The following is a 27,589-nucleotide window of genomic DNA, read 5'->3' on the forward strand; positions in this document are numbered from 1 at the left end:
GTTGTTATACTGCCGAAATTTTCTTGATTAAATTGGACATCCTTGCTGTCATATAAACTGAGATTTTGCTGTCAATTACCTCCTCAAATTTCTCAAGTTTTTGGTGGAAATTTCATCGAGAAACCGTTGTTTCTTCGACGACAATTCTGCTCTTACAAGACAACACAATTCTACAACAAACTTCCACTGATTTCTATCAAACCTTTGCTACCATCTACCACAGATCTAAAACTTTCATCCACAACCCTAAAACTCCACAAAACCACACCCTCAAACTGCACCCAAAACAGCCACAAAACAAGCATAAACCGTAGCCTACATCCACCAACCCTTTCAACCATCACTTCTCACAACCTATACATGCCTTTAACCCGACAACAAAAGAGAGATCTTAATATCATAGATTTGGAGGCATATACTATGGCATCTGAGGAGGTAATCAATGCTAAATTTGAAGCCTTCGAGGCACGAATGGAGGATAAGATTCGGACTCTCTTTACCAAACTCAGTTTGGGCCAACCACCAAGCCCGAAGAAATCACATCCAGGAGAGAGCTCTAACCAATCCCACCAAGCCCGAAGAGATGACCTCCAAGAGAGGGGAGACTCTATGACCGACCCCAACCATCTACGCATGAGAGTGGACTTCCCTAGATGGGAAGAAGGAGACCCGATTGGTTAGATCTCGCACGCGGAGCGATATTATCGGTACTACAAAACCGCCGACGCATTTATAGTGAAAATTGCAGCTATACATCTTGAAGGGGATGCCATACAATGGTTTGACTGGTTTGAATACACTCATGGAGTTCTCTCATGACGACAATTCAAAGAAGGACTGCTGATCCGCTTCGGACCAACCGATTATGAGAACATTGACGGACAACTAGCAAAGATCCGACAAACCTCCACCATTCAAGAGTACCAAACCAGGTTTGAAAGGTTATCTAATCAAACTCGTGATTGGTCTCAAAAACAGCTATTGGGGACCTTCATTGAGGGCTTGAAGCCGAAGATCCGATGAGAAGTTAAAGCGCGACAATCGTACACGCTTATGGCAACCATCTTTTTCGCACGATTTCAAGAGGAGCGATTGAATCATGAAGCCCAGAGGACTAGGGTTGCTCCCCAACCTGCAATACCGAAGCCCTCAGCCCCCCCTACTATCAACCGAGTCCTTGCACCAAAAAGTTTGACAATACAAGAACTTCGGGAGCGATCTGCGAAGGGGTTATATTGGCATTGCGACGAGCCATGGAGCCGTGAGCATCGCTGTAGTAAAGGGAGACTTCTTATGATTGAACCAGTAGAAGAAGAGGTCATTGAACATCGAGAAGAGAGCCTTGAACATAAAGAAGAAGATGCAAAAGAAGAGCCACAATCGACCGAAGTTACGGTACATGCACTAGCCAGCTACTCAAACCCGTAAACGATGAAAGTTGGAGGCCTTCTCAAACAACAACCGATCACTGTTCTCATCGACACGGGCAGCACTAATAACTTCCTAAACAGTAAGGTTGCTGTCCAGATGGCCTTACCTATCGAGAATTGCAGCAAGTTTGACGTTAAGGTCGCCGACAGATGGATTTTGAAGTATGATCGTAGGCGCCCGCGAGTGAAACTGTTGCTGCAGGACCAAGAGATAATTGCATATTTATTCCTCCTCCCTCTTGATGATCATGAGGCCATGCTCAGAATTGAATGGTTGACGACATTAGGTGATGTTTCCTAGAATTTTATGAAACTAATTATGAAATTTTATAGTAAGATGATACTGCACGGGAAACGTGGACGCGACGTAACAACAATTTGCACACAACAAATGGAGAAGGTTTTGCATAAAGCATCCAGCGGCTTTTTGGTACAACTTGAACCGCAAACTAAGGGAGAGCCAATAAAATTTGAAGATCCAAACCTACTTCCTTTACTTGCTGAATTTTCAAATATATTTGACGAACCACACAACCTACCTCTTACCCGTCGGCATGATCATTATATAACGATTCTTCCAGACAAACCTCTAGCAAATACTCGGCCATATCAATATCTATATCTCCAGAAGGATGAAATAGAAAGGATTGTAAAAGAGATGCTCGAAACAGGAGTTATTCGGCCAAGCTGCAGCCTCTACTCTTCACCGATGCTACTTATACGCAAGAAGGACGGAACATGGCGAATATACGTTGATTACCGAGCTCTCAATGGCATAACCATCAAGGATAAATACCCTATTCCAGTAGTAGATGAATTGCTAGATGAAAGGGAGCACAAATCTTCACAAAGCTGGACCTTCGATCCGGGTATCATCAAATACGAGTGTGCGAAGAAGACATACCAAAAACTGCCTTTCGAACACACAACGGCCACTACGAATTTTTGCTTTCTTCAACAAAAGGTAGAATATCTTGGCATATCATATCAGAGGAAGGTGTGACGGTGGACCCCTCCAAAATAGAAGCAATGCAACACTGGCCAACCCCGAGGAACATAAAATTGCTACGTGGCTTTCTCGGTTTAATAGGCTACAACCGCAAGTTCATGAAAAACTATGGAAAAATCAGTGCACCACTCACTTCTCTACTGAAAAATGATACCTTCCAATGGTCGGACAAAGCCTCCACTGCCTTCGACAAACTTAAGGCAGCCATGACGACGATGCTAGTGATAGCGCTACCAGATTTCAGCTGACCCTTCATCATTGAGGCCGATGCATCTAGAGTCGGAATTGGAGATGTTCTCATGCAAGATGATCGACCACTCACATACACTAGCAAGGCATTGTCTCCCTCCCATCAAAACATGTCAACATATGATAAGGAGATGCTCGCCATTGTGCACGCAGCAATGAGGTGGAGATCGTACTTGATCGGGCGATGCTTTCAAATCAAGACCAACCATAAAAGCCTAAAATATTTCTTGGAGCAGGAGATATCTTCCCCCGAGCAGCAAAAATGGGTAACAAAGCTTCTTGGATATGATTATGAAATAACTTACAAAAAGAGGAAAGAGAATGTTGTTGCAGATGCGCTTTTACGGCTATCTAAGCAAGCTGAATTTTTAGCCATTTCACTTTCGACTAGTGACTTCCTTAAGGATATTAAGAGGGAATTGCAGGAAGATCCGGAGACCACTAAGATCATAAAAAAATTGGAGGAAGCACCAAGCTCCGTGGCTTATTACAATTGGGACTCAAAAGAATTACGCTATAAGGGACGCATTGTGCTTGTGACAAATTCTACTTGCATCTTCAAGAGCAGATTTTGGACAAAGTTATTTCATATGCAGGGTACTAAATTGAAAATGAGTACGGCATATCACCCATAAACCGACGGCCATACGGAAGTTGTAAATAGGTGCCTGGAGACAGCCCAAAGCCACCCACCAAATATGACTACCCAAAGAGAACTCTAGACCCAGTCAAGTGCCATTATTGATCGACGAATCGTGACTCGACGACAACGACCTACTACTGAAGTGCTAATACAGTGGGCGAATCTACCAACAGAAGATACCACTTGGGAGAACTATGACGACTTGAAGATTAAATTCCCAGAATTCATGAATCGTTAGCCTCGAGGATAAGGCTGATTTGAAGAGGGCGGGTCTGTTAGGACTCTAGCTAGGAGAGTCCTAATTGAGAGAGACATTCATGTAAAACCTACCTAAGCCGACCCCTATTAAAGAGGTGAAGAGGCTGGCTAGGGTTAGGAGGTTGTTTCTAAGAGAAGAATTAGGAGTTGTAAAGGAATAGGAGTCTTGAGTAGGAGTCCTATTAGGAGTTGGTTAGAAGTATGAGTCTTAAGTAGGAGTCCTATTAGGAGTTACGGTTTAGAAGCCCTATAAATAGTCATGTATTCCTCCTCTTTTCATAAGCAATAGATGAATCTTTTCTGCAGCCTTTGAGCAGCAACTTAGAGGGAGGAACCCTTATAGAGTTCCAAGGAGGCTGATCCCTTAAAGAGATCAACCCCAAGTTTAGAATCTGCAAAGGTTCTAACAAAGGGCCCTTCCCAATTATCAATAGGGTGGGCAACGTCTCCTACAAGTTGCAGCTGCCGGCATGGCTCAAAATTCACAATGTTTTTCATGCCAGCAACTTGAAAGCCTATCACTCAGATCCGCAAGATGCTTCCCAAAGTGTTCCAACTCGGCTACTCCCCACCAGAGCCTTCTACGAGAAGCGAGTTGAAACCATTCTGGCGGATCGTAAGATAAAGCTAACCAATAGAGCTGAGCAGACTAAGTACTTGGTGAAGTGACGAAAGCTTCTCCGAACCAAAGCCAGTTGGGAGCCCGAAAACGCCCTACGACATGAAGAAGCAATCATCAATAACTACTAACAAGTGTCGACGAGGGCGTCGACAATTTAAGTGGGGGAGAATGTCACGAATGGTCATCGCGCACTCACAACAACTTCGTTCAACGAACCGTTCGTCGCTTTTGCATGCTTGTACAGAGACATGGCAACCTGTTTTGCCTTGGTTTTGTGTGCTTTTGCTTATAAAAATGCATGTTCGAACAGGTTGCAGCGCTACAGTGCGACCGCTCATCGCGTCGGACCAAAAAGCCCCAAAATGGCTCCGTTTTGGCGTGTCGCGGGCTGTTTTCTGCAGCCCGCTGTAGCACCCAAAACATTAGCCATCTTAGCACCCTGGAACCCCCCGGGTGGCACAGGGCTGGATGGGGCTTCGGTATATCGTCGGGCATTGAAAAATCTTTACAAGTTCACACGTTAACTTGACGGGAACTTACCTTCGTGCCCGGTGAGCAGTTGTTTGTGGACTTGCAACTGTTCGTTCTACCTTCTAAAGTCCTTGTTTTCTCCTTCCTCTCTTCTCTCTTGCACTCAACGTGCTTGCTAAATTGCTTGTAAAGCTTCCTCTTTCCGCGAGACGTCGGGACTTGTCCGCCGCTCGTTCTTCGAACTAATCAACTTTCTCTTTTACAGGTCCTTCGGAACCCGAGTGAGGTTGCAAATTGGCTGACCCTTTGTGGACACATAACGCAAGGGCGCATCACGACTTAGGCAATCCCAGCTAAGTCCGAGAAGTTGGCGCAAGGATACTTCGCGACTTAGGCAACTCAAGATAAGTTCGCGACTTGGCCGCAAGGGTGCCTCATGGCTTAGGCAATTCCAACTAAGTCCGTGACAGATCGCTCAGAAGTTCTCGCGCGACAAGCATGGACAGATTGCTCTCAGCAGAACATAGGTTGCTTCGTCAATTCTCCCCTTCTTCCCTCCTCTCACCAATCGAATGCACCTCTATTTGGCACCATGAAAGGGGCAGAATATGTTGTAGCTATTGCTGCATCTTTGGATGTCGAGGATGAAGATGAAGCTGCAGGTTTTGCGACAGTTCTATGCTACAGAATTCTACTGCAATCTAAAAGAAGAGGATTCCTTGCTTGCTGATTTCGACTGCTATTGGAGATGAGTTGTCGAGGCTTTCTTCCTCTTCTCTTTTTCTTCTGCTGCTACTCTCAGCTAGGAAGCTGTCCTAGATTGGGTGGAAGGTTGGATAGAAGGAAGAAGGGTGTTGTTGTGGTCCTCTTTCTCTTCTCTCATCTCTTCTCAGCTTAGGGCCGATTGGCTTCTTGACAGGGGAAACGACTTAGATTGCTTTGGGATGCTTTAGATGGGCTCTCCTCCTCCTTTTATAGCTAGAGAAGGTGTGGAGTCTTAACTAGGTTAGGACTCGGAGAGTCCTAATCAAGGTTCATAATTTCGTACCGTACCGGAGTTTCGAGCTTTGCTTGATATGGTACGGTACAGGCATACCAAGCGGTATGCTGGGGTGTATCATTCGGTATATATATATATATATATATATATATATATATATATATATATAGTAAAAAAAGAGGCGTACGTTGCCTCGGCGACGTCACTTCCCTTTTCTTCTCCTCATCCGTAGCGTTTGGCGAAGAGATCGAAGGCCACAAACGTCTTCAGCCTTCGGCGAAGAACGCGGCGAAGGTCGTAGGCATCTCCAGCCTTCGGCGAAGAACGCAGCAAAGAAGCCGAGCTGCCGCCTCTCCGTTACCTCTCGGATCGGGATCGTCAAGGGAAGGCGACGCCGGATCGGGAAGCGTCAAGGTTCTCCTAATTCTCCCTCTTCTTAGAGCGCCTTCTCCCTCTTCTCCCTTGACGTATCTTTTTCCCTCGTCGCAACCAGGCTATAGCCAAATTGATACCACCCGATAGCGAGCAGTCCACGTACTAATCTGCTAGCGGACCGGTAGGTACCGCCCGGTAAGGGCGGTATCATTCGAAATTAAAATCCTTGGTCCTAATATAGTTAGGACTTAGAGAGTCCTAATACTTTTTAAAACTTAGAAAGTCCTAATCCTTGGTGCCACTCCTTCCTTGTGGCTGCCCCAATTTGGGTGAGGGCTACGCTAATCCTAGTCCTAGTATGACTTGGATTGAGGTACTTAAGCTGTTGTGATATGGGCTTTGCTTGGCCAAATAGGGCTTTGAGGCTTTAAGAGGCCCATTAATAAGGGTTGGCCAGTCTGGTTGAGTGATGTTGAGATTATCCCCAATCAATAATCAACGTATTTTGCTTATTTGACTTATGAATGCCTTGATTTATGTCTATTTGTGCTCAAACTCATGCTTATTTATCTTTTTCTCCAGATTAGTATATCATTTTCCTTGCATTTTATATTCATATGATGCATTGTAGATCTATCGAAAGCTATGCCAGGTCTATGCAGATATATGCAGCATAGATCCCTGTTAGATTGATGAAAATCCAACTCAGATCCATGGGATCCAAGTAGGAATTGTGTCATACAGTCTACATTCAAGCAAATATAGACTAACCTAGCATAAATATATGCTAAATATGATCAAATTCTACCTAGATTTGCATAGATCTAGGCTACATCCACACAGAGCCAGCCAAGATTGATGCATATCTAGGCTAGCTCTATGTAGATCTAGGTTATATCAATGCAAAGATAGCCTAGATCCCTATATCGTGCATTAATTTTAACAGTTTTTGAAGTTCTTTTACTTATGTATTTTGATATATATTACATAACAGGTTTTCTATTCATTTATTGAGGCAAATATATATGCAAAACTATGTCTAAGATGGTCTGGATGGGTTTGGAAGTAGGCACAGAAAGTCCGGCCAATGTCAACTAGTACCAACCTATATAGAGTGTCAGTATGGTATGATGTCAGTATTTTACCAACCCAATGGAAGATCAATGTTGGCGCTCAACCAAGATTTGAAAACCTTGGCTGCGAATTCATGAATCATTGTTGTTTTTAGCATTTCGTTACGATAAAAAAGAAAAGGTATTCTATGAATTTTTTAATCTAAACAAATGCTAGAACATTAATTTTCTCGACTTCGATGCAGAACCAAAAGCCATACTGCAAAGGCCCAAGACAAGGAAGCAAGATATCATGTTCTTGCCACCCATATATTCTCTAGTCCAAAGTATAATACAAGATATTCTTATAACTTAGAAGAGACAATATCCAATCAAATTTACACAAAGATAGGGATTTCACCTGTTCCTCATCAACAACAAGCAGGCCCAGATTGTTGTAGACCACACGGTTCCCGAGAAGTGCATGGGTTCCAACAATAATATCCAAATGTCCACTTTTAATCATTGAAATATACTCTTCTTTCTCTGCCTTAGTCTGCACAATTAATCAAAACTTCATAATTAGTGCAACCTAGGAAAAGCAAACTTCGAAATGTCTTCAATGAACCACTAGAAGTTAATTAAACTTCAAGTCAGAAAAAATGCATCTGAAACTAACAGCCTTAAAATGTGATAATTTTCTACAGCCAAAGTGATTTAGCTAAGCAATCCAAGAGAGCATTTAAGAATAATTCTAACTATTAAATTTTTTTCTTGTATTACACAAACAATCTTACACCATCGTAGATAAGTCTAAATAGACTGAAAGAAGAGATTCTCTGTGGGCATTTAAAAGTGAATTAGAAAAAGCTGTGAAAGTTGATGAAAAAAAAATCAAAGAACAATAGATATATTGATAAGCTGCTGAATAATATATTATGGTTGAGTTTGATGCTCTTTTTAATGTACCATTCAATAGATTCAGAGCAAACTATTGTAATCAACGAAACAATCTAATTGTCAATCAGGTATAGTTAGGCCCAGATGAAGTCACACCAGGTTTAGGAATAAGAACTGCATGTCTAGATATGTCTTTCATATTCTCAGATTTTCATCATTATTCCTAGATAATCTTGCTTCTAATTTCACAATTTGAAAGGAATTAATGAATTTTTTTCTGTTATATCAGTCCTAATGGAATTAATGTCTTTCATATTCTCAGTTTCACAATTTGAAACTGACAATTGGAAGAATGAACTTATATGCGATAAGAGGAACAAGTAATTCTCTTTCCTATCTCAGTAAGTCCACCTATATTTTACTTGTGGAATTTGATCACAAGTACCAGAATATCTGATTGCCCACACCACAAGTTTTAGTTAAATCTCTAATTGATCTCAACTGAAGCCAGCTGCACCCAGTGTGAAGTTAGGACAAGATACAAAAGCAATAACACCATAGAACCCAATGTTTGCATTATCGTACCGTACCGCTCGGTACGGGTGGTACATACTGGTTAGCCAGCAGACTAGCACATAGACCGCCCGCTACCGGGCAGTATCAGGCATTTGGCCCCGTATCGGGCGATACAGGGCTGTACCGGGCAGTAACGGTCAAAATTTTGACCGTTACCAACCTGTATTGGCTGGTACTGGTCGATTTCGACCGTTACCGCCCAGTTGAAATCAACCATTACCGAATGGCAACAGTGCTCCAATGGTCAATTTAACCGCTGGCGCACTCCTTAAAGGTTTTTAAACCATTTTCTCCCCTCTATTTCAATCCATTTCACTTTCACACTCTCTTAAACTCATTTTTTCTCACATTTTCACTCTCCTAAACTCAACAAAGCAACGATTTATGGATTGAATCAAATTTATGAGGCTAATTTGAAAGGATTAAGAGGAAGAACCTTTTAATCAAGAGGTATGTATTCTCTTTCTAGATTTTTTTTTATTTATGAGATGATTAAGCTTATTTTAAATGATATATGATTTATTGTCTAATATATTGTTTGACATGTTTTTGATGGAAGAATAATATTAATTATGGAGTAATTAAGATCTTTAATATTGTGATTAGTCTGTTTAATATTGATTTATTCAAAATTAGACAGTTAATAGGTCAAATGTTTATATTTCATGCATATTAAGTATTGGATCATGTGTTTGTGATGGTATAATAGGTTTAATTAGGTTTTAATAAAGTTATTTAATGCTGTGATTAGTGATTTTAATGGTGATTTAATCAAAATTTGATCGATATTAGGTCAATTCAATGTCTTTAATACCTATTAGGATGTTTGACATGTTTAGAGTGTTGAAAGAGAAGTAATTAGTGGGTAATTAACAATGTTAATAGTGTGAGTAGTGAATCTAATGATGATTTCATCATAATTTGATTTATATTAGATCAAAATTACGTATTTAATGTTTCTTTTATGTGTTTAACATATTTATGATGGTAAAATAAGTTTAATTAGATTTTAACAAAGTTATTTAATGCTACGATTAGTGAATTTAATAATGCTTCAATCGAAATTTGATCGATACTGGATAAATTAAATGTCTTTAATACCTATTAAGGTGTTTGACATGTTTAGAGTGTTAAAAGAGAAATAATTAGTGAGTAATTAAATATGTTACTAGTGTGATTAGTGTATCTAATGATGATTTCATCGTAATTCGACCTATATTGGATCAAAATTGCATATTTAATTCTTCTTTTATGTGTTTAACATATTTATGGTAGTAAAATATAGTTAATTAGGTTTAAATAAAGTTATTTAATACTGTGATTAGTGATTTTAATAAATGATTTAATCATAATTTGAACGATATTTGGTAAATTAAATGTCTTTAATATCTATTAGGGTGTTCGACATGTTTAAAGTGTTGAAAAAGAAGTAATTAGTGGGTAATTAACTATGTAAATAGTGTGATTAATATATCTAATGATGATTTCATCGTAATTTGACCTATATTTGATCAAAATTATGTATTTAATATTTCTTTTATGTGTTTAACATATTTATGATAGCAAAATAGGTTTAATTAGGTTTTAATAAAGTTATTTAATGCTTCGATTAGTGAATTTAATGATGATTTAATCAAAATTTGATCGATATTGGGTCAATTCAATGTCTTTAATACCTATTAACGTGCTTTACGTGTTTATAGCTTATTTGATTTCAATTTGGTAAGAATATAACACCAAAAGAATAGTCATATGATGACGCATAGGCTCATGCCCGAAAGATGGAGGGGAACCGTCATTATTGGCAATATATTTATTGTGACTACATTGGCAAGGTTGGAGGAATTATTAGGTAAAGATGTATTTGACTGGTGGGTATCCCGATGTTGCAAAATGCAAGGAGGTTCCGACCGAGGTTCGTAAATCATTTCAAAACAAGTTACAATAAACAAGAGATGATACAATAAAAAAGAAAGCAAGAGCTGAGGAAGAATATTGTAGGACTACGCAAGAACCAGTTTATGACAAGTATGAGGGCCGCGGCGATGAAATCGACCTGAATTTCACAACTGATATTCGTTCATCACTGGAGCATCAGTATATGTACGACGAAGCATTGAGGCATCGATAACCTGACTCACAATGGGAGCACGGTGGTGGCAATGAAATCTAGAGGTCGACCAGGATGAGGTAACCAACTGCCCCTCCTCAGTTAGGCCGAACTAGTAGCATGAGGCATGGTGGACTCCGTGGTTTTATGAGAGGTCTTAGCAGGAGGTCCGCACCAGATATTGTTGATATTGATTTACAAGCCTATCCTCCACAAACAATAAAACATACACGGATTGACGATGCACATATAAAAGAAAAGCGAGATATTAAGAAGGCAATTTCAAAATGGTTTAACTTTTATAGGATTCTAGCAAACACAGCCCAAGGTCTATATTATCAAAGCATAGTCACCTCTAAGTCTGGCACGAGGATCTAACCTCCAACACTGAGGGAGATTCACGATGTGTATTTAAATGAGGAGGTAGTAGAACTTAAGGATTGGATCAAATCCTTCAAGAGGCAATGGGAAGAATATGGGGTGATATTGATGTGTGGCAATTGGACAGGGCCAACAAGAATGAGTATCATCAACTTTCTTGTTTATTGCAATAGACAGGTGGTGTTTCATAAGTTAGTTAATGCTTCTAACAAGATCCAAGATCCAATCTATATTGAGAGCTTGATGGACACTGTAATAGAGGAGATTGGACCACAATACATTATCCAAATAGCCACCGACAATGGACCAAATTTCAAGAAGGTCGGTTTACAATTAATGGCAAAAGAAAAATATTGTTTTGGACTCCATGTGCAGCTCATTGCATAGATCTAATATTGAAGGATATTGGCGAGCTTTCAGTTATCAGCAAGTGTGCAGCTCGAGCACAGTCAATTACAAAGTTTATATATAATCATTATTGGGTCCACTCTTTAATGTAAACGTATGTAAATGGTGTGAGATACTCTGACCTGGAGTCACTCGATTTGTTATCAATTTCATTGCATTAAAGTCATTACAACAAAAGAGGTAGGGCCTCAAGGCAATGGTCACCTCACAGGAATGGTCTGATTCCAGGCATTCGAGATTGAGCGATCAAAAGAAGATGGAAAAGGCCATTCTTTCCTTTAGATTTTGGGAGACCATGATTGAAATCATAGAAAGTGTGGAATCACTTTATGTTGTCCTCCGTAAGGTCGATATGAACAAGCATCCACAGATGTCTTATCTTAAACATATGCTGATTACAACAAGAGAAAAGGTCAGGAAAGTATTCAAGGATGATTTTAAGGTTGACTAATACTTGCAAATCATTGATCGTAGGACTGAAGTTCATATAAATCAAGATATCCATAATGCAGGTAAATTTATATTCAGTTTAATTTAATTCATAATTTTTTTATTATATAAAAAATTCTTGCTAACAAAATTATGTCTTGCAGCTAATTATCTAAATTCGACAATTCAATATCGGTATACTCTTGGAATGCAAAATGATTTACTAATGACACAATAATTAATATCATATATAGTTGATTATATATCGACTCTTGTTAAATACTGTTGATGCAGCTGATGCTATTATGGAGGGTCGATTCTTCCGAGCTACAATTGGTTCATTCTCCGATGTTGTAGTTGTATCGTGTCGTTACACTATGGATCCGAATGAGAAAAAATTACACATATTGATTATCAACTATATATGATATTAATTATTTGTTATGCTAATAAAGTGTTATTTATATCTTTTTACAGTCAAGTGGTGACTACAATTTGAAGGGGATGCACCAAATTTAAGGAAGATTGTTGTTCGTGTGCTTTCACAGACGATAACATCTTGTGGCTGTGAATATAAATGGTCAATGTTCGCATTGATTCACACGAAGGTCCGCAACAGACTATTGTATAGACGATTGGAGAAGTTGATACAGTGATTGCAAAAGGCGCTCGGGCGCTCGCCTAGGCGCTCGGGCAAGGCGAGGCGAGGCGAGGCCCGAGCGCCTCGCTAATGTCCCAGGCGGCGCACTTCAAACAGGCGCCGCCTGGGCGCTCGCCCGAGCCCAGGCGCTGGGCGCTTCGGGCGAGCACCTAGGTAAACCAAGGCGACCGAACCAGAATTTTAGGTCTGGTTCGATCCTGGTTCGGTTGTTAGTTGGTTCAATCGAACCAACTAAATCGATATAACCCCAACCCTAACCCTAACCCTAACCCAACACTAACCTGCTGCCGCTGTCGCTCTCGATCCCGATCCCGATCTCGATCGCGACCTTGTCGCTCGCTGCCGCTGCTCGCGCCTCCCGTGAGCCCTCCCGCGAGCCTTCCCGCTGCTCGCGCCTCCCGCGAGCCCTCCCGCTGCTCGCGCCTCCCGCGAGCCCTCTCGCTGCTCGCGTCTCCTGCGAGCCCTCCCGTGAGCCTTCCTGCTGCTCGCGCCTCCCTCGAGCCCTCCCGCTGCTCACGCCTCCCGCGAGCCCTCTCGCCTCCTGCGAGCCCTCCCGCGAGCCTTCCCGCTGCTCGCGCCTCCCTCGAGGCCTCCCGCTGATCGCGCCTTCCGCTCCCTTTCCCTTTCCCGCTGCTGCTGCCGCCGCTCGCTGCTGCCGCTGCCGCCGCTCTGTCACGGACAAACTTTGAAACAGGGTGTTTGATGTAATGCTTATGTATGTCCGTGTCTGTTGGCATGTTCATGCCTTGTACAATGTGTAGAGGGGCAGCCGAAGGCTTATAAGTCCCATTTTAGTTGGGTTGGTGGCCTCTTTAGGCTTGTAAATAAAGGTTGTGTCATGTAGACACGTGCGAGAGCTTTTCGGTCTGTAATGGACCATTTTACCCTTTGTTGTGCCACTGTTCAGAGCTTGTAAAGTCTGTTTGTAATTTGCATTGTCTATGAAGTGTTTTTCGGACATGTTTGCTTGTGGATCCCAATTGAGGCGTTCTCTTTTGCCTGTTCTCTCTTTTGTTGGTCCTAAGGGACAATGGGAGTCTTTGGGGAGGCTGACCTTTGCGGACGGACACGCAAGGGTGCCGCACGACTTAGGCAAAACCAGCTAAGGTCGTGACATATGGTATCAGAGCGGGACAAGCACTCATAGAAACACTTAGCATGCAAACGTGGGGGACCTAGCGGGGCTGCGTTGAGGGCAATCAGCACACGCGCGACCGTTTGGGGGAAAACGGGCATGGAGATGTAGGGAAAAGAGTCGCTCAGAGGAGCGGGCATCTGAGATTGGCATTCACAGGAATGGCCAACCCTTCGCGCAAGAGGCACCACGAGAACAGGCAAGCTTGGAAGAATTTGGAGCGCACAAAGGTTGGGATGGCTGAGTTTGAGCTACGGCTCAACGTTGACAACTATACTTGATGGTGCTCTAGGCAAGCGAGGCGCTCGGCAAGAATGAGACCATCCAAGGTGGAATGAGTTGCTCAACGACCAAAAGAGTTATGCCAAAGCTCACAGAGGTGAGGGGAATTGCTAACTCGAAGAATTTGGTACTCATGCATGGGCTTGTATGCGGACGACGGAATGTTCGTGGCCATCCCAAGGCGGCCGAGACTCGGCGCCATGGAGCATTGAAACTTTCTCTTCGGCATGTGAAGGATACGTCCGTGGGAGGCTGAAATGTGCAACGAGTTCAGCATGTTGCTAGACCTTGAGGGGTGCAGTGGGGGCTGTATTGACGGGGAGTCGCAATCTAGTAAGTGCGTTTGCAGGAGGCAGATCAATGCACAGTTTGTTCAGCAGATCGGAGTAGTCCAAGGGGATGGTGGTCTCCGAAATGAAGAGAGATGTTGCTCCAATGGGATAGTTATCCAGGAGGGATAAGTCTCAGCTCTCCAGAGGGAGAATCATGTGAGACGGACTTCACATGTTGAGGAGGAGTACCTCAATAAACAACAACTCCACGAAGCTCGATGGACTGAGCAAGCGGCGAGGAGTCGTCGCATGATCTCGCTTGAGAGAATGCATTGGTGGATGCATTGCGAGATCAAGTGGGGGAGCAACACAGATGAAGGCACACTTGGAGTCGATATGAGATCGGACTCAAGGGAGGGCTGACCCGTGGAATGGTGGGCGCGAGGGCCACCATCGACTCAATGCAGAAATGAGGAGCGGAGCAACTTGGGTGTAACTTGGCGAAGTACCCAAGCCGCATGGAGGAAGCCAGCATAGAAGTTGGAACATGGAGCAGAGGCACAGTGCTTTCCTTAGACAGAGGTCAAGGACATGAACTCTTGCAGAGGCAAGAGTGGGATCATGTTGTTCCATGGGTCTTTCATTCTGACGGAGCGGACTCATCTTGCATGGTGCCAAAGACGAAGGGAGCTTCGGGACACATGCACCTTATCTCGGTGGAGCATTTGATGAAGGAACTAAGGCGACTCAATTTGCGGAGGCGAAGTTGAGTTCAGAAGGCCTTAGCACGGGGCAAGAGGACGCAGAGGCGGGTACTCTTGAAGAATATGCCACAGTGTTGCCATTCGAGTTGCTAGGAAGGAAGCGGTGCGCAGTAGAGATTGTGCTGGTAGGGGCAGAGGCCCAGGATCCAGGCAATGGTGCACAAATTACAGCGAAGTCGGCGGACTTCGGGAGCTACTAGGCGACGGACTGTCCTAGAGCGGTGCTTCATCTAGGTGTGACCCAAGAGTGGGTGGATGAAGATCGATTGCCAAAGGAGCGAACAAAATCGAAGGTGGAGGAGACCCTGCGATGTATTGGCAGAGGCCACACATGGAGGGTTCACAATTCGAGTTTATTCCACAAGGATCAGAATGCAATGGAGATGTCACCAGGAGGCGACATGGTGCAGCGGATCGTGGTGGAACAGTTCGTGGCAATGCGATACACACGACAGTGTCCCGTGAGGGATGAGATCATATGGAGGTATGATCGGGAGCTACTGGGAGCTCCGCTTTGGTGAACAACACGACGGCAAGAAGGGCTATGGATTCAAGGAGTGAAGGCCATGGTACCGCAGAGGCGGGTCTTCCGGGCGTGCACCGAATTTTGCATCGGATGAAAACCTTGGTCATCAGCATATGGGGGCTGGGTTCCACCAAGGGAAAAGTTCGAATGCAAGTACCAGTGAGTTCCATGGGAGGGACTTGATCATGCAGAGGTATGATCGAAGCAGCTGGAGAGTTGGACTGCTCCAGAGCTCATATTCGCTTAAGGGAGCCCGGCAAGTCAGAGGACAAGGCCGAGTAAGCGAACGTTGCTACCAAGGAAGCTATGGAGAACAGAATCGGTGCAAACCCTACAATGCGATGGCAGAGGCCATGCATGGGAGTGCAGTCTGTCTTTCCATCGACCAGAAGGAGCTGCTTGGAGAACACAGAGGTGTTGAAGCAGGGGGTCGAAAGGGGCGAGGAAGCGACGACGAGTCCAGAGGGACTTAGCTACCCAAAATCAAGCATCAATTAGAATGGAGGTGGACTCAGAGGAGTGCCACAGAGACATGTCTATTGATCGTGAAGAAAAGGGATGCAGATGCGAGGCGACGGATAGTAGGGCCATGGGCATTGCAGCGCCATGGTACCGCAGAGGCGGGACTTCCGTGCAAGTCATTGATCCCTTGCTCTCACGGAGGGAGAGCGTTTGGTCGTGAAAGGGGCCGAGGAGGTGGAGCATGCAGAGGCAATCTCCAAGTACCGGGACAAGGCTGAAGGGCAGAGGCCGAGGAACTTCGTAAGACCGGTGTCAGTGTGCTTCTCATCAAGACAGCCGTAAGTGAAGGACTTCGGGTCATGCAAGAGTGCACGACCAAGGAACGAAGCTGGCAGTACGCGGTGCTGTACCTTTGCTACTCAGTGGAGTAGGCGGCAGGGTTGATGGAGAAGACGGTACAATCCCAGAGGCGATCTCATCTATCAGAGAATTACTCCAAGTTGGGGTGGAAACTTCCTGCATTCCAGAAGTTCAATGGCTTTGAGAAGGTGAATCACAGTAACTAACTCAATGCAAGGAGTGCAAACACTTCAAGTGCTTCAGAAGTGTGAGCAAAGAGCAGGCGAATACCAGTAACCAGCTCGATGCATGAAGTACAACCTCGAGGAGGCGGGCGAAGTCAAGTAACCTTTGCCTTCTCAACTCTTAAGAGAATGGGCGAAACTGAGTACCCCAATTCTCTTATCTATCCAGCAGAGGAGCTCTGCACAAGTTCAAAGACCCTTCGAAGATAATGGAAGACAATAGTTGTCAAATCCTCACCAACGGTGATCAGTGCTACTGAGAGTAGATTGTCCGCTTCATTTCCCAATGAAATGCCAATCGAAAGCGGAAGTGATGCGAACCTACTTGGATGTGACAACTAACTGAAAGAAGAGTCAATGAGCAGATTTTGTGGAGGAAGGACCCAAAGCTTCAGAAGTTTGCGAGACGATGCTCGTTAAAGCTCCAACAAGCATCCACCCAGTTCAAGCAGCATGTGGAATTTCTGAGAGACTGGCGCAGTAAGGATGGTCTTTTCCTTCATCTGGGAGATCCGCAGGAATCAACGAGGATCAACACAACTCCGCCAACCCCACACCAGAGTCAGAGTCATTGGCGAGTTGAAGCAGCATGGCGGATCAAAGGTTCGACTACTCAAAAACAGCAGCGGAGAGCAGCTGGGAGCCAGGAGGCGCATTGCAGCTGGAGCAGAAGATTGAAGACTCAGCAAAGGCGAAGAGTTGCAGTGTTCACAAAGGCTTCGACGAGGACGTCGAAGGGATAAGTGGGGGAGAATGTCACGGACAAACTTTGAAACAGGGTGTTTGATGTAATGCTTATGTATGTCCGTGTCTGTTGGCATGTTCATGCCTTGTACAATGTGTAGAGGGGCAGCCGAAGGCTTATAAGTCCCATTTTAGTTGGGTTGGTGGCCTCTTTAGGCTTGTAAATAAAGGTTGTGTCATGTAGACACGTGCGAGAGCTTTTCGGTCTGTAATGGACCATTTTACCCTTTGTTGTGCCACTGTTCAGAGCTTGTAAAGTCTGTTTGTAATTTGCATTGTCTATGAAGTGTTTTTCGGACATGTTTGCTTGTGGATCCCAATTGAGGCGTTCTCTTTTGCCTGTTCTCTCTTTTGTTGGTCCTAAGGGACAATGGGAGTCTTTGGGGAGGCTGACCTTTGCGGACGGACACGCAAGGGTGCCGCACGACTTAGGCAAAACCAGCTAAGTCCGTGTCAGCTCGCCGCTGCCGCCGCTTCTGCCGCCGCCGCCGCTTCCTCGTTTCTCCATCAGGCTCAGTATACTCTTAATATTAAGTTTATTTGAATTTTGAAATGATTAATTTTCTGTTTATAGATTAATAATATATTATTTTGATTTTAATGTTGTTAATTTTTATTTATTTGAAATTATTGTTATAATTATATTATATATTTTTATAATTTAGATAATTTTAAATAATTATATTATATATTTTTATAATTATATTATATATTTTTATAATTTAGCGCCTCGCTTCGCTCGAGCGAGCGCCTAGGCGAGCGCCTAGCGCCTCAGGCGTTTGTGGACCTTGGCGCCTAGCGCTTTTTAAATCACAGAGTTGATATATGTCCACTATAACATGCAGCTAAGATTGTGGTGTGTCGAGCTAAACAAGGAGCCAGAGGAACTAGAGATTGATACCATCGACCTCCATTTCTACAACGAAGATTCAAAGTCAATGTTAGAGTGGGTCGAAGTGACGGAGAACCAAGAGGATCCTCTACTTAATGAGGTGGGAGATCCTTAATATCCTTCGCGTTTTATCACCCAAGCAATAGAAGAAGAGGAAGCACATCCCCAGCAAGAAGAAAATCCCCCTCGGTCAAAACGTGGCGGAAGGAGCCAAACAAGATCGAGTCAAACTACTTTAGGAATTATAAACACCCAATTGTCACAGTCGTCCGCCCAACATACAAAGGCAAAGGCAAATGGGAAAGCAATAGCATCAGCTGCACCGTTGGAAAGAATCGAGTCAAGCGACGAGACACATTCAGCAACTCACTCGGTCCATAAACATGGCAGCGACGTGGGCAGCAGTGCCTCGACTGATGATGGTGGCGACGTCGGGGAGTCGTTGATCCCGTCTACATAATTTGAGGGTGGTGCATGGACTGAGCAACAACATTTTACACATGTCATCAAAGATTCAAATCATGAAAATCGACGAGATACTAGTCAAGTTTATGCACGGAAAGAGAAGGGAAAACTAATGGTTGATTTTGAGCAGATGCCAGAGAGCCTACACGACATAGAAACAGAACGAAGCTCAACGTATTCATAGTCATCGTATTATGGGGAATCTTACGGCCAACAGCAGTATGGTGATAATTAGTCATACTTCTCCGATCAATAGTATGATATGGAGCAACAGATCAGTAGTGAAAGTAGAAGTTCTGACATTCACCAATACATGCCTTAGGAACCGCCTCGGACACCTGATTCATGACGATCAACCTACAACCATCACCACATTAATGCACCAATGACATACAGTGTATCAATACACTATGTCATGGGATCAATTTCAGGATTGGGTCCGACAAACATATCATATTGATATATATATACATAGAATCAAAGACCCCGATCCACCACCTATGGAGGCCCATTTTTCGTTTTGATGGTAGAATTAGGTATATCTACACATGTGACTAGTTAGTTCATTTGAATCTTAAAATTTAAGTTGTATAAAAAATAATCTAACAATTCAAATAATTTTTCTGTAGATAATTCAATATTAACGGAAGGACAATCCGAAATTACGAACCTTCCACAAGGCTACTCCTCAAAGCTCGAAAAAGATATATAGCACTATTCTTAATTTACATTATTTTTACTAAAACTATACTTAATATATATTTATTTATAACTTAAAAACCCTATCCTAACTTTTTTTCTATTTTTCAGATATTTTCGGAGAGATTTACGCCTAATTTAGGCATACCGTTTGGTATGCTGTACCATACCGAGCAAAGCTCAGTACACCGATACATCGTACGATATTCATAACAGAACCAACCCTCACTGATGGTGACAAAGAATGCAAGACAAAGTGTGAACTGTATGAAGGATTAGGAGTCATGAGAATTGGCATCATAATAAACTAAAGCATACAGTTGGAGATCACTATCAGTTAAATTCTACTATAAGAGAAAAACCAAAAAGCCATGTTATTTCCAAAGTTCCAATGCTAAAGGATTACAACTTAAAAATGATGTTGGTGAAGAGACAAGTCAAGGAATAAATAATAAATGTCAATACCTAGTTTGGCACACCACTGCTCAATAACTTGGATATAACAGGCCGTAATTACATGACCTCCCAAATTATTGATGATAACCATTAAGTCTTGTAGACCAACATACTGATAGATAGGATATGACTCTCCTATCAGGGTAATCTCCAACTCAGGAAATTTGAGAATAAATTCTCCAAGAATGAAAACGAGAGAAAGGTCTTAATTATACTAAAATCAGTGCACAAAAGGTAACCAAAGTTCAAGACATAGTCATAGAGGCTTATATCCATTTTCTATTTTTAGGGTTATTAGTGGAAAAATGCCTAATCTTTCTAGGACTTGAAGTATTCTAGGGTAATCCATAAAATACATGAATGGTATGCTGAAAATCATGGTTCAAGGATACACCTGATGGGTACATAACAACCATGATTTACCGGCTATGTTTTTCTTCCCAAGTTTATAAATTCAAGGATGCAAACTCTTCCAACCAAGATCCATCATATAAAGGTAGCTGAAAACAAATCATCAAAGTTGCAAATTAATCAAGCAAAAGTCAGAATTAGTTCAAGTAAATAGATCCTGAGGTTCCAATAGCTGATCAAACACTTGAAGAACAATTAGAAGCTCACAAGGAAGAGAATGAACTAAACTGATGTAGTCCTTCAGCTACAGCCACTCTGGGTTCCTTGGGAAGACTCATATTGGCTTAATATTGATCCCTAATATTCTATCTAAAACCAAGTGTATGGTTCAGGCACACAACCCTTCTGCTAGATGCAGACTCTTCCACTACTCAAATCTTATTATAGTGCCAAGGGCTATTTTTCATCATTATTGTGAAGATTCTTTTCAGATTAGTTATAAGGTCATGCACATATGTGCTATTTCAGATATGTATCGGTTTGAGTTCGAAAGTGAACAAGCCATCAGATTATCAACTACAAAGATCTGTCTTCTTATCTAAGATTTATTGGACTCAGATCTCTAACTTCAGAGATTTCTTCTCGAAATTTTCCTACAAGCTATATTATGTAGTGGTACAAGCCTTGGACTATATGGCCTACATCAAGGAGATGCCCTTAAGCTTCAAAGGGGGCAAAATTGAGATGTATATGCAAGTTCTAACAAGAAAACCTTAAGCCGGTAATTACAAACTAGATCTCAGATTTGTGTCAATTTTCAGTTATTGCCAAATCATATAGCAGAAGGTAAGTAGTGAACACAGAATCTGATCTCACGACCTTGCTATCAACGGTCAAGATTTTTCCCAGCTACTCGAGTTGACATCTTCAAAAACTTGTCAAATTGGTAAGTGGGTCTGGTACACCTGTAAACCAATATTTAGGTATGTTTTCCATGTTCTCAGCACCATAGAATTCAACAATCTTCATAATGTACTCTTCAAATGATCTCAACAAGTAGAAGTTTTCACTATTAAAATCAGACCGACAGTCCTTCCTTCATGCATACACAACAATAAAGACAAGAAAATAACTGAAGGTGTAGAACAGTAAATCAAGATTTTGAAAAAAAAGAAAAGAAAAAGATAAACAGTAAAATTGATATAGAACACATTTAAACCTCCTAAAGACTAGCATACCTGAAATCTGCTCAGCAGCCCAACCTTTATATGAGGATACTGAGAAAACCTCTCAGAAATTACAACAAAGTGTTGTTTGGCTAAAACAATAGTTGGTGTGAGAACCATAGCTTGTTTTCCGGCAGAGACAACACAGAAAATAGCACGCAATGCTACTTCTGTTTTACCAAAGCCAACATCTCCACAGATCAACCTGTCCATTGGAGTTTCTCTTTCTGTCAAATCTCTTTCAACATCAATAAATGCCTGTAAGTAATAAAAATGCACAGAGTCATCCAAGAAAGCTCAAGTCTATTTCCATGCTGTAATGACAAAAAAAAAAAAAAAAAGCATGCTAGATTTCAGCTAGATTAAGTGCACAGATGAAATAGAAGAAAGAAATCATCCACCTTTCCACACTAGATACACTCCACAATTCAAAAAAAAGTTAAAGAAAAAGGATAAGGAAGCAAGCATTATAATGCCACTCAATCTTAACCAAAACAGAAAAGCAAGTCAATGAACAACAGGCACACGCATGATACCTTTTAAAGTCTTCCAGGTTGGTGCTCCCTCAGATGAAAAATAGAAATAAGTCAAAGAGATGGAACATTATTTGGCTCTGGATTCAGAAGGATGTTATCATCATTATTCATTAATAAGCCAGCTTATGGATTTAGTTATACTGCAGGCCTAAACACCAAACCAAAGACTCACTCAAGTCAGCCTAAGAAAGCCTGAGTTATCTAATCTTAAAAGGCTCATGGGTTTTGCTGTGGTTTCATAACAATACTGCTCTTTTACCTACCTGATCACTCGGTACTTTGACCAGTGATGCCTGCTTCTCCCATGACCCATTATTGAACAGCAATACGAAAGAAATGCACATGGTATTGCAGCTATTGTTATTCCCTACATTGAATGAGTCTTTACTTGCCTCTCTTTGTTTCTTTGTTCTTTTTTTTCTCCTATTTGTTGTCACTAAAAAGCCCATGTCAGTGCAAAGGCATATGGACTGTGCAAACAGCATGTGATGTGTCAAACATCACCAAGATGATGGGCACTAATAGCCTAATAGAACAAAATTTTGTTATGAACCTATCTGGTTTTGTTGCCTGAAATCTTCAGTTATAATCTATGAACACTTATTTTGAAGACATCTATCACATGACTCTGCAGACTAGTTCTATAGCATTTTTTATTGCTCTAAACATGAAAAGAAGGTTGAACCATCAGAAGTTAGCAAAATCTGCTCACCTAGTAGATCATAAACTGTAAAGCACTACAATTGAGGCTCAGGATATGGCACCACAAATAGGAATCCCCAAAACCAGTGCTACGAGATTCATAACTGTAGTGAGAATAGACGAACCTGTTTTTGGTCTGGGGTAGGCTTATAAGGAAAGTGAGCTGCAAATTCAGCCATGGATGGGCTCTTTGGATATGGTGGCCTTTTCTGTTTCAGCCTATGCAAGTATAGTTCCATCAAGTCAACAATCATTTTCTGAACAGCAATCTTCCCTTTTATCCTTCTCCTTTGCCATGTAGTAGGGTCACTCAGCTTGCTCAATGCTCGTGGCTTTTTTGTTTCATTTGGACTGCAAAAGGAATAAGCTGAAGAAATGTTTAATATATATCCCTAAGAACAAAATACTCAGTTGATCTCAGGGTCAAGTTAATGCTCATAAATGTATATCCTAAATCAACTGCAGCATGATCTGATGGAATGAGACATGCAATGTAAAAACTAAAAATGACTATCAAAAAGGTACAGTGAGGATTCAAAAGAATATTTGATAATAGGTGAGTGTGATGCATACTCAACAAATAAATTTAGGAATACCCTGTATGCTACAGAGAAAATTACATCATATGCTACAGAAAGGATTGGTAGATAGAAGCATGTAGTTCTTTTCTTCAGAAATGCAAGGAAAATTATGAATATTTGAAGCAAACTTGAGTATATTCTACGATAGACTTCCATGATATGAAACCTAATTGCATATGCAAGTCCACATGCAACAAATATTTACTCTCAGAAATCGATTCAAATCTCAACCATACCACTCATATGGTCTGGTATTGACTGGTCTAACAACTGATCGATACATGGACAAGACAATTCTGCAAGGTCTAGTCCAATACCAAGCTCACCACCTGATATGCTTGGCACTTGGAACTAACTTAATGATTTGCCTTAACTTGTGCTGAACTCTTGTGCTGGACCTATTAGCAAGGAGCCAGCCAACTTTTAACCTTGAGGCAGCACTTGGAAGAGAGAAAACAGAAAGTAAATCAATAAGTGCATGCACAGCTATTTACAAGGCACTCGATATAGATTGAACAAGCAACAAAAGGCAAATAAAAGTTTTATCAAGCAACAAGGGACAGTCGACAAGCTTGAATGAATGCTGTGAAGGGCCCAAAGGTAGAGAGGAGCAAAATGAATGCCAAACACACATGGTGATCAAACAAAGCAACATGTAAGGCTCACTTAATATGTCTTCTTGCCCCTCGAGTAGCACATCAAACCCTTATTCCACCTAGAGAGTTCCTTGGGGCTGAGAAGGCTAACATTTTGCTAAATGCTCTGCTCACCAAAAACCTCCTATGACGGTCTTGGAAGCGGGCTATATTGGCCCAGTTGCACCCTGTTCATTAAGTTTCAGCTCGCAACAATCTTTTCTATTATAAGGACTCAAATACAAGCAAAATTGACAATACTAGCCTACCGTATGCCTCTCAAGTTTATGCTGTATAAAACACATAACAAAAATGAAAGTGGCAAACTGCTCATGCAACCAAAGTTGTTATTGCTGCAGTAAAGGATGTGGCTACAATCCATGATATGTCCTCCCACTTACACTGTCAATGTCATTGTTGACATGTGCTTGAATGTTAATATAATATATTCTTCATGCCTCAAAGCATTATCTAGCTCCCAACTTATTTCTAAAGTGGGAAGGTTCTGCCACTTCACCAAGTGTTTTGAAGTGTTTTCTTAGGCAGATTGTACAGGCATGAAGCATTGCCAGTCCTATTTTGCTTTATTGGAAGTGTTTTGTTTTTTGTTTTTCTTGAGAAAACTTGGAAACGCTTCTGGCTATGCAGCTTTGCACACAAGGGAAACAGACAAAACAACCACATTCTTGTGTGTTATGGCTGAATGGGCATGAAATGTCAGTTGTCTCGGCACCTTGAAACCCCGTGGATGGCACCAGACCAAATGAGGCCTTGGTTATATGTCTAAGGAATGGTGCAACATCTTTAGCATGTTCGTTTTATGTTCAACTGATAGATTAAGCAAATATTGGGCCTATACCTACCTTCCGAACCCCTTTGTACATGATCATTCAGCTCATTTGAGTAAGTTTTTTGTGCTTAATAAAAACTAGTTGCTTTGTGTTGCTTGCAATCCCAATTATTTTGTCTTTATGTACGATAGTAGCATATTATATGTGTGTTCGTCTTTCTAAACTTTTCTTCTCTATGCATGGTTTTTGTGGATTGTACAAGGTTAAGGTCTAAGCTAACCCTTGCGGACGAATATCACTTGAGTGTCACACGCCTTAGGCAATCCCAGCTATGCTAGGCTAAGGATGTGATAGCAAAGGCTCCAATTGACCCACTAGCTTTTGTCCCTCCACCTTGTCATATTGACATGTGACGCATATCTGCACATACTCCTATGCTTCCTAACTCATCATCAGCTAGAAAAATGCTCTCTCCATACGAGCAAGGTTCGATGCATGTCCAAAAGACCTACGTAAAGAGTATCATAAGGTCATGACACCTTTTCAAAGGTATCTTCCAAACTCTTATAAACACCTTGAAAAGAGTCCAGATATGAAGAAACAAATTCTTTAAACATCCTTAAAGGAGAAAGATGAAGGCTTTATAATTGTGGTCGTGATAGAAATCAAGGGCATGGTAGAGGCCATAGAAGTGGTTTACAAACATGGTCAAAGCGGATGAGAAAAAAATGAAGGCTTTATAATTGTGGTCTTGATAGAAGTCAAGGACATGGAAGAGGCCAAGGAAGTGGTTGACAAACGTGGTCAAACTGGATGAGAATAAAATGAAGAAATAAAAGATGAATGTAGAAGAAGAAAGATAAAAGAAGATGTTATTTAAGAAAGAAGAGACAATATCAAGTTACATCAAACTGGATGTCGATATTTTCAGAAGCCCCTTAGTTCAAAATTAATTTTCAAATTAAAGAGCTTGTTGTGAATACATGTTTGAAGAAAACTAAGGAATTATGTTGGAAAATAAATTTATTCTATTTATCTTATGTCTTTTGTCGAGATGAGACACCAACAAAAGGCATATGAAAATGGAAGGTCATATTGAATAGGGTCATTATGAAAAGGTACATGAACCTTATCATAGGTTCATGATAATGATTGCAAATTTAAAGGATTTGTCTCCTAATCCCTACAAATAAATGGAACTTCATGGTGTAGAAATTGTAGAGAAAAATTGTAATTATGTGAGGATCAAATATTATCTTATATCTCATCCACCATAGTCCCACTACTATTTCTCTCTTTCCTACTTACTACAATCAAAGGATGCATTTTTTAGTGGAACATGCAATTCCAGCGATCAGAACTTATTCCCGTTGTTTGCACCATTTGTTGTCTAGGTGAAAGAAAATAAGGATACAGTTTGATGCATTTTCAAACCCAACAAGGTATGTGTCATTACAATGCACTTAGTTATGGGATAGCATCACCTATTCCCTTAACCCTTATACATGTATCAAACGACCACTGAGGTTCGATGTGCATAATCTCTTCATCTCTATCTTCCATTACTACAATTTTCTTTTAAATATCAAATGTTATAAATTCAAATTCTGGAAGATATTAACTCAACTAAGAATGTGAAAGAGAACCAGATAATATTGATGTGATGAGAAAATTCTCACAGATTGTAGCGGTACAGCATCCGGCATGCCTGCTTGACAGGAAGCTTAGCCATGCCATCAGCATACTCGATGAAGACATACTCAATGGGGCCCGAGGATGAGTCCTTTGGCGCGTCGAACTTGATGGCGACGAACTTCCCAATCCCAACCTTCTTATGCACAACATAATCCCCAGGCCGAAGCGTGTAGGGATCAACCTGGTACCCGAACCCGCCCACATTGCCATGTTTATCCCCCTTGAGCTTCTGCAAGCCCCTCTGCTGCTGCTCCTTCACCAGCTTGATGTACTTATCGGCCTCGACGGAGTCCATCGAGCTTCCGTTGTTGGCTCCCTCCCTGCGCTTATGCTCCCTTCGGATCCTCTCGTTGAGGATAGCAATGTCGTCCGGCTCGGCCTCAGGCCTCTCTAACCGGGGGGCGACGGCCCCCTCGGTGTAGAAGGCGGTGTTCCTGAGCGAGAAGATCAATCGCGGATTCCCTCTTGTGAAAGGGCACTTGGGGGCCGGAAGCCATCCCAGTCTGGAACGAGAGGGGTAGCGGAGGGAGAGGCGCTTCGGCGTCGAGATTGGAGGCGGAGGGGCGCTCGCTGCAGCCATGAATCAACTGATGGGGCTCGGCGAAGCAGCGCTCAGAAGCATGGAGAAGAAGACGGATTCGCCATTACCGAGGGAGATAGAGAGGGTTTTGTGGAGGTTTAAAGGTGTTGTTACATCTGTGGATAGTATGAGGCCTTCTGTGGACGAGACTAACAGAGACGGAGGGAGAGATATTTTATGGAGATAAAAGATGAAGCAAGCGTCTGTGGGATTCAACCGGAGGTAGTACGCCCGTCATCGTTACCTGCACACGTCATCGACGGACAAAAGAATACCGACCGATCCTTGTCAACCGGACTTTGACCACGATTTCTCTGGCGAAATAATTAAAATATTGTCATTGTAAACGGCAGATTGATAAAGAAAATTCAGAAATTCGAGGAATTTATCGGATATTGATTTTTTTTTTGACATTTTATGAGCGAGCATTTTGTTTTTGGACGTTTGGACCTTTAATTCAGATTTGTATAAGAGTTTGATTTGAAAATCAAATTTGGATGAATTTGATTTTGATATTTAAGAATAAAAATTAAATAAGTTCTGGCGTATCATAAAATATCCTCTTTGAAGAGATGGCTTCATCAACTCTTCCTCGCTCGTTAAGTGACTCTTCTCCTTTTACTTGTAAACCCTTTAA

The 27,589-nt window shown here is 41.9% G+C and overlaps 1 protein-coding gene across 1 annotated transcript in view; it reads right to left on the reverse strand.

Annotated features, from left to right (window-relative positions):
* The window catches only part of LOC135644763 (ATP-dependent DNA helicase At3g02060, chloroplastic-like), a 51,533-nt gene extending 24,443 nt beyond the window's left edge, over positions 1-27,090 (reverse strand). Inside the window, exons 1-4 of the mRNA XM_065162651.1 lie at positions 26,357-27,090; positions 22,796-23,021; positions 21,445-21,690; positions 7,531-7,665 (exon numbers count right to left, since the gene is read on the reverse strand). Coding sequence (XP_065018723.1) covers positions 7,531-7,665; positions 21,445-21,690; positions 22,796-23,021; positions 26,357-26,952 — 1,203 coding nt within the window. The 5' untranslated portion in view covers positions 26,953-27,090. The remainder of the gene's footprint in view (positions 1-7,530; positions 7,666-21,444; positions 21,691-22,795; positions 23,022-26,356) is intronic.
* Between the last annotated feature and the right edge of the window lie 499 nt (positions 27,091-27,589).

The sequence above is a fragment of the Musa acuminata genome, chromosome BXJ3-8 (genome assembly GCF_036884655.1).
Source record: "Musa acuminata AAA Group cultivar baxijiao chromosome BXJ3-8, Cavendish_Baxijiao_AAA, whole genome shotgun sequence".
Lineage (NCBI taxonomy): Eukaryota > Viridiplantae > Streptophyta > Magnoliopsida > Zingiberales > Musaceae > Musa > Musa acuminata.